Source organism: Cryptotermes secundus, unplaced genomic scaffold (assembly GCF_002891405.2).
Source record: "Cryptotermes secundus unplaced genomic scaffold, Csec_1.0 scaffold265, whole genome shotgun sequence".
NCBI lineage: Eukaryota > Metazoa > Arthropoda > Insecta > Blattodea > Kalotermitidae > Cryptotermes > Cryptotermes secundus.
In genome coordinates, this window is record NW_019725002.1 from 65137 (window position 1) to 77008 (window position 11872).

Genomic DNA, 11872 nt, shown 5'->3' on the forward strand with positions numbered 1-11872 from the left:
GACATTTAATCCTTGTTATTTTCAGATGCGAATACCAACAGAACATTTTTCACGAGTACCAGTGTTTGCACTGAGTCCTGGATTGTCTTCACCTGAGGAGGAGACAAAGGAGTCATTCCCGAGATCACTGATGTCACGTCTGATGGTACCAGACATGGTACGCAATAGTGTGGGGAGTGCACCTTCAAGCCCTAATTTAACTCGTGCAGAATCTATATCTGCTCCATGTTCTGGGGTTGGTTCCAGTATGGCAGACAGCATGGAGGGTCCACAGTCACTCCCTGCCATGAGCCCTGCCTCTACTACCACTACCACAAGTGAAAGGAGGTATGTCACTTTTAACACATACGTGTACGTTAAAGGCCCTCTCATAGATGTTCAACATTGTCTACAGCAGAGGTTCCCAAACTTTTATACGTTATGCTCCCCCTTAAAAATTGTCATAAATTTCAGATGCCCCTCCTGTGATAAGAAGTGCAAAGAGATTTAACATAAAATATAACTATGAGTGTTGGCACGTGTACGTGTGCCTATAGATGTTGTATGGATTCACCACTTACAGGTTGTAACTGCAAATAAGTATAACACTGTTTCTGATTTCCACACTACAAATCACTGCACATTAAGTCTTCTCAGTCTGCTTTCACTAGTCATTGCTCGGTAACAGCTCTCAACAATGGCTTTTCCTCTGCAGTGTTTTCACTAGATGTATCCTGGACATCCTTACGAACTGCACCAATAATACGCGTAATATCATACCTCAAGTGGAATGCAGCACAACTAAATTCAACAATGAGAAATACTCTCAAGCAAATATTTTTTAAATAAATGGATGACAACCACAATAGAAGTAAAATTAAGACATTAATTACTTTTAATCCCAAGCTTAATTCACTTTAATTAGAAAATATCACGTTTGCATGCGATATATGATTTTGACATACACTGCAGTAATTTTAGCAATATAAACTATACCTGATGATAGCTGTATATGGCCAAAATATGTAGTGAGGAAGAAGCATGATGAAGTAATAAGTCGCATGCATGAAACAGACTACTTTTTTAGCCTTGGAGTCAAAGTAGCATACACTCTGTTTGGTAATATTAGTTAAGCTAAGCACAGGATTCTTAAGGTCTGTCAGTTAGAGAGGCACAATAACAGTATCAGAGGATCAGTGAGAATCTAAGCATGGACTGTAGCTACTAGCTGGTAATCATCAGTTTGCTGACAACCAGTGAGAATGTTTAGAAGGTAATTTAGCTAAAAACACTATTCAGTTAGCTATTATGAATTACTCAGACAACAAGAAGGTGGTTTCATATTTAGTGACATAATTCAGAATGGGTGGTGGATAGTAAGATACCTGTGATCCAACTTCACATGTACCAAAGTGTGATAGATGGCACTCAGCAGTGTGCAGAATGTAGGTTTTCCCTCCCTCCCATTACTTATGATGCAGACCTTCTTGTGGGGATGAGCCCCCTAATGTTTTGGCCAGTGGTTGGTGGCTGTTTATGTTACTAAAGTAACAGTGTTGTCCAATTGTTGCAGAGAGATGGTATTGTATGTGGGGCAATCCAAAAGTTTCCGAAATTTGAATTTTGTGTGCGAATGGTACAATGAGTACATTGAAATACTGCTAGGTGTCTCCTCGCACATCCTTCTTGAATCAGTGTGGCAAGTGATGTCGAGTTGAGTGGTTGGGTTTATTGTTGGTGAACATATTTCCATTGTTGTGTTTCCGTGAGTTTGCGGTTTTGCGATGGCTGACCTGAGAGAGCAGTGTGTCTGTATAAAGTTTTGTTTCAAACTTGGGAAAACCGCTGCAGAAACACACCAAATGTTGAAGCAAGCTTTTTGTGAAAACAGTTTAGGCCAGACACAAACTTACCATTGGTATAAGCGTTTTAAAAATGGCCGAACATTGACTGATGATGACGATCGTTTGGGACGGCCATCAACGGGCAAAACACTAGAAAATGTCGCGAAAGTTAGGGATCTGATTCTGTAAGATTGTAGACTGACTATCCAAGACCTCTGTAACACCTTGGGACTAAGTTATGGTACATGTCAACGAATTTTGTCAGAGGAACTGAACATGAGGAGGATTGCGGCGAAGTTTGTGCCATGACTGCTGCAAAATGAACAGAAGCAGCATCGCTTGGAAGTCTGCATGGAACTTCAGCAACAGCTTCAAGAGGATCCAAACTTTCTTTCGAAGGTTGTCACTGGTGACGAAAGTTGGGTTTATGGCTACGACCCTGGAAGCAAACAGCAATTGTCGCAATGGAAGAGCCCTTCTTCACCTCGGCCAAAAAAAGCTCGACAAGTCAAGAGCAACATTAAGTCCATGTTGATCTGTTTTTTTTTTAATATTGCCGGGATTGTTCGTAAGGAGTTCGTCCCTCCTGGTCAGACAGTCAATAAAGAGTTCTATCGCAATGTTCTAAGGCGTTTGAGGGAGAACATGAGGAGAAAACGTCCAGAGAAATGGTGCATGAATGACTGGGTATTCCACCATGACAATGCATGACCGCATACGGCTTAAATTATGCAGGAATTTTTGGCTAAAAACAAGATGGCAGTTGTTCCCCACCCACCATACTCGCCAGACTTAGCTCCATGCGACTTCTTTCTCTTGCCCAATATGAAAATGAAGTTGAAGGGGCGAAGATTTGATACAGTTGAGGAAATTCAAGCGGAAACACAGACGGTACTAAACACCCTAACAAAGAAAGACTTCCAGGATGCATTTGAAAAGTGGCAGAAATGCTGGGATCGGTGTATGTGCTCCCAAGGGGACTACTTTGAAGGTGATGGTGCAGAATAAGATCTAGGTAAGATGTAATAGTTTTTATTAATATATTTCGGGAACTTTTGGATTGCACCACGTATATTTGTTTTCAGCATGATTATTGTGGAGAAAATAAAAATTAATTTATATGGATGTATTTTTGATGTTGTCAACCATGGTCCAGTACTTCGGGCATTGTATAGGAGATTGGAATTGAATTCATTGCTGGAAATTCAACACTCTACCACTGCAGTCTGATCATTTTGTCTAAAATAATAGCTTTGCAACTATGCTTTTCAATTTCCCATAGAATGTTCTTATTCACAGATCTCTTAAACTTCTTCTGTATTATACTTTGAGTCAACTTCTGTGAAATAAACTACAAGAAAAAATGTTGATTTGTGTACCACACTAGAACTTTGGGATGCTGTGACAGAATATGTTGCTCTGAATGAGGACTTTTTGTAAGATTACCAGATTTCTGGACTTCAGACCATTGTGCAGCATTCCAAACAGAACACAACATTACAGAAACTGGATCTGTTTCGTTTCTCAGGTAAAAATGGTAGAAAGGCATCTACTCAGATAGGTCCATCACAAAGAGCTAGTCTGTCACTGGACTGATATAACAGATTTGATCGAAGCATTACCAGGCAACAGCTCAGTAAACACTTCTCAACATGCAACAATATAGTGGAAACTGTGTTTTCCATGTGGTCTGCACCAGGCAACAATAGAACAAGGGGGTTATGCAATCTGTTTCTAGGCAACAACTTTGTAAAGACATTTCCATATATCGGACCATGCTATGCAGCACAGTGTCATCATCAACAATATAGACTGTGTTTTCGTTCGGTCTGTGCAGAGTGCTTATAAGGGAAGTGAATTCAAAAGCTAGTTACTTCAGGGCAGTTGTGAGTCAGATGCTGGTAGGATATAGCCATGGGAAGTTCAAAGTGAAGAAAAAGTAGAAGTCGGCCAGTGAGGACTTAACACGTGATTTGAAGACTTTGTGTCTGTAGGGAAGTAATATCTGTAGTGTGACAGTTATAGTTCCTGTGTTAAAATCTGTTGCTAGGAAACGGATGGGGTAAACTATGCAGAGGAATAGCCATTGTTTAGATCTGTTACCTAGTAAACACTAGTTAAAGCAGATATAGAAGACTTTATTTATATGTAATAATTATGGTAATCTTGAAAGTGGTATAATTAATTGTAGTTATGACTGGTGCATATCCAATAAATCGATTCCCCAGTCCAACCCTCATCTAAGTCTCTAACACACGTGACAACGTATGTAAGTGAGGTAGTAACATTTCTTTATTTGACTGATGTTTTCCATTAGGAGTAGACTTGGTCGGTCAAAGACAGTTGGAAGACCAGAGGCAAAAAAGGAGAAGTTGAAGGGTCTGCAAATGAATGTGTGTCATGACTGCAAGACTATGGTGATCCAGATTATAAAGTCTTCACGCACAAGCCGCACCAACGCTATCCGCAACCTCACCCTCAACCTTTCTCCTGTATATTAAGATAGGAGGAACCTGTCAATACTTGTAAATACTCAATGTTGATGTACTGTACACATTCTACTGAAGCTGCTTCAGCTCTGTGAATTAGCTTTAATAGAGTGATAAAAGCACACCAAGGCTCCTAGCAGATAATTCTTTCATTGAATGCAGGGAGTCTTGGTTTCATATTAAAAAGGAGATAAATATTGAAATTAGAGGATGATGATGCATCAAGTAGTATCATTGTCTTCAATACTGTCTTGTAGTTGGGTTCAAAATCTCATGGTGTAAAAAAGATAGTACAATTTATTTACTCAGAAGTGGAAAGATATTATTGTATTAGGAATGTAAATAATGTAAAACATGAAACTAGAAAATCGATCTTAATGGCATCCCAGAAATAAAGAATCACAATATTTCTTTTTATCAAAATAGCTGTTCTTTAGAGATCTGACAGCCTGACAGACAAATTATGAAATATTATTTATGGTTTCCCTTAAATATACACTGATATGTCAAGTCATTCTTACCCTATTTCAGGTATGTTTTTCTGTACGTTTGAAATCGTGTAATTCATACTGCATTACAGATATAAGAAAGTTAAATGTCTGCTCACTGCAGTAATACTGAGTTATGAGAATAAATCCATATTAAATGCACACTAATTTATTACACATAAATTGTTCACATCTGCAAAAGAACTTCATTCTTTGGAGGAAAATAATGCTGTATTCCAGGAGGTGCTGAACTTTCTCTCCCTCAAATTGAGGAAAATTTAGATATTCCAGTAGTACAGAACTCGAATTAGTTTGGAATAAATAGTGTATTCTTTTTATGCATGGATAGATTGAAACGGGGTGTTGGTCAGATACTAGGACGAATTAGGAAGTGAAATGGGACTATCGTTAAGAGAACAAATCATATTCTAAACAGATCACACCAGAAGCTACTTCTCTTGGGTCTCACTACTTAACAGTCTAAATAAACCATTGCTGAAGCTGTATTACATGTTAATTTCATTAGATTAATTTTGTGAAAGGTAAGAGACTTCTCAGAATGGTTACAGTAACAAGATAATGTCTATCACCATAGGAGGTAGTTCAAACTGTTATAACAGACACAGTTAATTATTGGTGTGAAAGCGATGAATGTAACCAAAATGAGTCTCTCTTCTGGGATTATAATGATGTGTAGTATACTGAAAGTCAGCCAATGTTTTGCAGGGACATGTTGCCTCCATCTTTAGGATTGAAAAGGAGGCCAAGCAAGAAACCAGTCTGAAATGGACGGCAAGCAGATAGCTCTGCTTGCTTCCTGGTTCATGCCGGTTTCTTGCTTGGTTTATTTCTCAACCCTAAAGATGGAGGCAACGTGTTCCTCCAAAGTATCAGATGATTTTCAATAGATTACGTGGGTTTATCTAAGATAAAACTCATAACGGCCTCTATGAGAACTTCAGATGCCCCTAAATTCTCAAATGCCTTATCCATTGATTATAATACATCTTTACTTCAGTAGCTACAGTATTGAAATAGTAGAGCATTGAAATTTTGGACACAGAATTGTTAACTAGAGTACTTGAAATGTTCAAAGTTTTAAAGTCCACAAATCGATGCATTTATGCCTTTCTATTTCGCAAAATTGTTCTCAAGAGTTGCAATATAAAAGTAGAACACATTGTTATGCATAATGCAAAATGACAGGACCATAATATACTTGAGAATACAGCCTATTATTATTTATTCTCATTCTCTGTAAATTGAAAGAGAAATTATATGCATAGAGAGAATTATTTACAAGTGAATAAAGGAATTCTGTGGGTCAGTTTTCATCTATATATTCTTTTATACAAAACAGTACATCATTATGTAGTTTGGGGTGTCTTAGTTCTTATCATATTCTCTCTGAATTATCAGATGCAGTGGTTTTTAATATTGACATATTTATTAAATTATGATTATGTAAATGTTCCTTAAATGAAGGTTGTTACTCAAGTCTGAATTTGGCCTCCATGTTACTGGCATGTGATCTGCTAATTCTGAATTGTTCCAGTAGTTCCAGTGATGGAACAATTGTGCACTAAAACTCAATTGTACTACAGTGCCTGAAACTTTGTGCTGTATGAGGACAAATTCTGGGCAGCAGACCAATTCTGCAGTACTGCTGTATGCAAAATTTGGTTAGATTACAAGTTACTTTGAGGAATTTATAAGTCCAGGTTGTAAGATGAAGGAAAAAGTTTATTTTTGAATTGAGAATACTGTCAAGTTTGTTATTGAATGGGATGTGTATTTTATTCATTTGATGCTACACTGTAAGGTGCAACCTAGAACACTGAAAGAACATTTCTTTCCTCTGTATAGGTGATGAAACATGCTGTACCATTGTCAGTCCCTAGAACTGTGTTAATGTAATATTATAATGTTTTTCTTCCATGGAAAGTATTGATGTTCTAATGGCCAATGTTACATCAAAATGATAGTTCAACATTTATTACAGTACTATATTAGATATGATTCAATATTACAAAATTATTCTTGAGATAACATGTTGGCTAGTCGACATTACTCACAGAGCAAAATGTTTGTTGTTTGTCTGTTCCTGTCCTCAATAAATATTATGATTATTAGGTATAATTATTGAAAAAGGATACTAAATGTGCAGATATAACATTCTAAAGTTATTCTTTTAAATAATTGCTATATTGGACGAACTAGTCATGACATTAGTCTTTAAAAATTTAATTTGAAATTATGCATTGTACATGTGAAGTTTTAGTTAATCATAAAAACTAACGTGTAATCAAACCTTTTCCAGAAATTACAAATAATAAACACAAATGTTAGACAGTTTTAGTGGAGTGAAATTACTGAATAATTTTTGTGCTCTTCCTTAGAATAAAATTGACTGTTCTTTAAAGTGATATCACAATGTTAGGCTTCCTTTTGTTGCTAGTGTATACCTGCTATCTTAAATTTATACAGATATACACCACTTTTCATTAAAGGTTTTGGCAAGAATTTTGCATTTTCTAATTTAAAAATTAATCAGCATGGGTTCAAAGAAAAGGGCTCTATATGTAATATATATATATCTATTTAAGATTTAAACATGCAAAAATTGTTTCAATTAGAACCAAGAATATTGCAGACATAAAAGCATCCATTTTAAGACTATAATTTTAAACCTTATCTGCCTATTCAAGATGAGTATTTTTTTCAACGTTTGAATTTAATATTTTAAAACACTTATATAGGACATAAAAGTGCAGTTCCTGTGTTAAATACTGTAATTGCACATAGAATTTATTTCAGTAGTTTTGCAGCTACTATTGAAAATAAAAATTGCCTAGTCTTTATAATATTAATGTAAAGGTTTTAGATTTGTATTTTTGTGGTAAATTTGAGTTGAGGAAAATCAAACTTTCACTGACACATACTGATCACTTCACTAAGTGACGCATTATGTATTTTACATGAATTGTTTAAGTGTAGAATTTCTTAAATTTGCAGCTGTGTAATTAACACATGTTCTTCGAATAGTATGCGACCCTGTAAACAACAACAACTATAAGGAAGCCATGTACAATATATTATCTGGAATATTCACAGTTCAATTTTTTTGGTTTGGCTCTTCTGTCAATATTTTCTGCCAATCAAACCCAATGTGTATAGATTTAATACAGCATTATATAAATAGATGTAAGTACAAATTCAGATCAAGTTTATGTATAAAATATACAATAAGAAATATTAATGATTAATGTATATTTTCCTGCAGGTGTATCTATTTATATTGTTGCTTAAACATGTTACTACTATTTGGTTATTATTTTTTTTTTATCTGTCCTAGTTCAGAATGTATGAAGTCTGTGCCTGCTGGTGCCCATTTGGTGAGTGGTTTGAGTTTGTGTATCTGTGTTTATGCAGAAATTCATTTTGAATTATCATAAATAACACCCAATGAAAACTGAAGGCATTTGTTTGTAACAAAAAGAATTGTACAAAGCAATTGAGCATATCATGTTTGTAAAATCACAGGATATAATCTTCATAAAATCTAATACACTGAAGCTAATTCAGAAGTATTGTGTTCTTTTCTAATGCATTTTATTTTACTGCTCAAAGGCCATTTTCCACAAAGAAATTTAAGAAAACTGAAAACTTTGTATTGTCTGAAGAAATTAATAGATAACTTAGATATAAAACTCAAAATTTACTTTCATAAGATATGTATAAAAGTTTGACTGAAATTTTTCTCTTATAATGAGAACAAGTACATACTAAGAGTATCAGTTAAATTTAAAATATCATGCAGTGATTGTTTGAATGTGTGGGAGTATACTGAAATTATTTCTCCTTCAGTTGTTCTTGAAACACTGAGATGGATTGTCACATATTTATGAAGATCACCTTTTTATTTTCAGTTGTCATGCAGTGAATAAATACCAGGATTATGAAACAAAAGTTTCCTTCGACTTCATCTTCATCTAATTTTATCATAATCTATTTTATTCCCAAAATCATTTCTGATTCTCACTTTTAATAATTCTTCTTACAGTAGGTTTTAATTCAGCTCATCCATGTTTGTTCAAATTGTGTCTGGCAAATAAGTGATAATGTGGCCTCATCACTAAAAAGTATGGTTGCTTTGAAACTAGGATTTTTTTCTCCAAGTGCAATGCATATTCAGAGAACTTCTTGCACTTATCAGGATCATCCTCAGTCAGAGCATTTTCTAAGGATTCTGCTTCAAGATGCAGTGAGTACCAGATTTTGACATTACCATTTCTGCAGTTCTGCAGTGCAGAGGCTTCTTTTGGCTCAGTGTAAATTTTTCAAGCACTACTGTCATCACATCATCAGAAATGCATCATGAAAGTTAGCTGTGTGGTTTACCTGACACTGACCTTGTGTTCTTGAACTTCACCAGCAACTTATCTGTGCTGGTATTTGTAATTGGGACTATTATGGATGTTTGTTGAACACTTCTGCAACTTTTCACTGTGCCCTCCACACAGAAGAATCATGTCTATGTGCACGCCTTTACCCATTACCATAACTCACAACTTTGACAGAGAGAAGACCTGTCTTGCATGTGGTTCCAGATTTATGGGACAGCATGTAGAGTATCACTATTCAAGCACTGGTTTCCTCCATTAACTGATATACTCTATTCAGAATCCTGTTTAAATAGTGGTATGAACTCTTTTAAGATTGGGGGATATAATGGTGGGGTTTCAAGAACCAATATTAGAAAAAAAAACATGTTTAAGAAATTAATATTTTATTTTAAAGTGAACTTCAAATTGCTTCCAACAATAATTTTTCATGCATGCACTGTTTGTGACCCTGCATATGTGTAATCAATATTTCACCTCTTGCCATAACATGATGTAGCATATCTCTTGTTACTTGCTCAGCAGCTTCTCTTCTTGTTTTCAAGTGATTGAGGTCCTAAAGTTTGTCCACATAAATGTAATTAATTTACCTAGCCCAAAAGATAAAATCAAGTGGTGTCAAATAATAGCTCCTAGGTAGCCACAGAATTGAACCACCCCTACCAATCCATCTTCAAGAAAATGTTAGACTAAGAACTTCCATAACACATTTTGAGAAATGTGGCAGTGTGTCACCTTGCTGAAAAATTATGGTGCATGCTCATGAAAGTGTTTGAGTGGAAGAATTTGAAGGTACAACGTTCATTGTGATGCCTTTTTGTGGATTTGGAAACAGTGCCTCCTGAAGCCCCACCATCATTTTTTTGACACTATAATTCACACAACAGCAAACTGTGGGAATCTTTATAGAATGCTGTATATAAAAATTCTCTTTATTTAACCTTCAAAATGTGACATACTTCTGCAAGAAGACTTTGTTCTGCACGTACCTGAGTTGAGCTGGTGCAAGAAACACTGATTCTTGTATTGTAGAGACATCTCGTTCATACATCTGTCAATATACTGATTATCCTGAGGGTTTACATGATTTTTATCAGTCCTTTCAAGTAGATGCTGTGATAGTACCTTGAAATGGTCCATGACTGATTCCTTGTCAGTCCTTTCAAGTTCACTAAACGTGATGTCTTTCGGCATTGAATTACCTACAATCTTATCATCCTTGTCCTGCACGGAAATTAAAGGTTAGCAGATATTAGGCTTTATGTTTTTATTTTGGCCATTGAGTCTTGTATTTCATTATGTATAACTCTGTTATTAGAATCTGTATCTATACTGTGGAAGTAGTCGGTATTCTTTTGGATAGTAAATGTGAAGTTCTGCATAAACATTGCCAGTCCAGATTGTAATGGTTCTTTTAGTTTGTTCAGACCTGCATAGTGGCAGAATGATATGAACGGCACCTGGGCTGTGTCTGTTATACTACTTGTAAACTTAATAGGTATATGAGGGACAATTATTCTGACAATCTTTTATGCCTACCACTTATGAAATCTTTATCTCCTAGTCTGAGTATGTGCTGTTATCTGCATGGCATAATATATGTGAAAGTGAAATTAACATCTGTGTTGTGGATTCATTCTCTGTTCAGAAGAATTCTCATAAGTTGTATGTTATTTAGAAACTGCAAAATTGAGAGTAATCATACTATATTTAGGAATATATTTGTTACTTTTCATTTTAAAATTCACAGTTTGAAGTACTGCTTGATAAAATTTCACAGACCATGTAAGTTTATGAGACTGTGAAAAATGACATTCAGTCAGCACTTGCAGGGGAATGGGCTCAAATCATACTGACAACCTTAATTCACCGCATACATTTTAGTTACAAGAAGATCTTGCAGCTTCACAGCAAATATTTCACGTCTTCACAGCATTCTTGGGTTTGTTATAGATAATTAAAATTTAAGCAGTTCGACTGTTTTCTGCTTTTTGTTTACAGAAAGGAGTTTTTTTTATGTTTTATAAATTTTATAGAAATCATCTCCACCAGTATTTCTTTTCCAGTCATTAAAAACCAGGAGCAAATTCTGAAATCTTCCTTCCTCATAATCCATTCCCTCCCTCAAAAAAGTCATTCATTCTAGTCAGCATATTTATTAATGAACCTCACTCACTCACTCACTCATGAATTTGAGACCTTCTTGAGAAGCCACCAATTGTGCAGCTACTCAAGAACTTCCCAGCATTTTATGGAACCCGAAGGTTTATTACCATGTTCACAAGAGCCTTGCACCGGTCTCTATCCTGAGCCAGATCAATCCAATCCATACCATCCCATCCTCTCTCTCTAAGATCCATTTTAATATTGGCCACCCACCTACACCTTCGTCTTCCCAGTGGTCTCTTTCCATCTGGCTTTCCCACCAATATCCTATATGCATTCCTCTTCACCCCCATTCATGCTACATGCACTTACCATCTCATCCTCCTTGACTTGATCATTCTAATTATGCTTAGAGAAGAGTACAAGTTATGAGGCTCCTCATTATGCAGTTTTCTCCAACCTCCTGTCACTTCATCTCTCTTTGGTACAAATATTCTCCTCAACACCCTCAGTTTATATTCCTCCCTTGTGTCAGAGACCAAGTTTCACACCCACACAGAACC

The 11872-nt window shown here is 35.8% G+C and overlaps 1 protein-coding gene across 2 annotated transcripts in view; it reads left to right on the plus strand.

Annotated features, from left to right (window-relative positions):
• LOC111863164 (protein spire) overlaps positions 1 to 10820 on the plus strand; it is a 65083-nt gene extending 54263 nt beyond the window's left edge. For both annotated transcript variants that reach the window (XM_023849216.2, XM_023849218.2), the window contains exons 7-8: positions 26 to 327; positions 4141 to 10820. In XM_023849216.2, coding sequence (XP_023704984.1) covers positions 26 to 327; positions 4141 to 4324 — 486 coding nt within the window. In that variant the 3' untranslated portion in view covers positions 4325 to 10820. The remainder of the gene's footprint in view (positions 1 to 25; positions 328 to 4140) is intronic.
• Positions 10821 to 11872: the final 1052 nt, after the last annotated feature.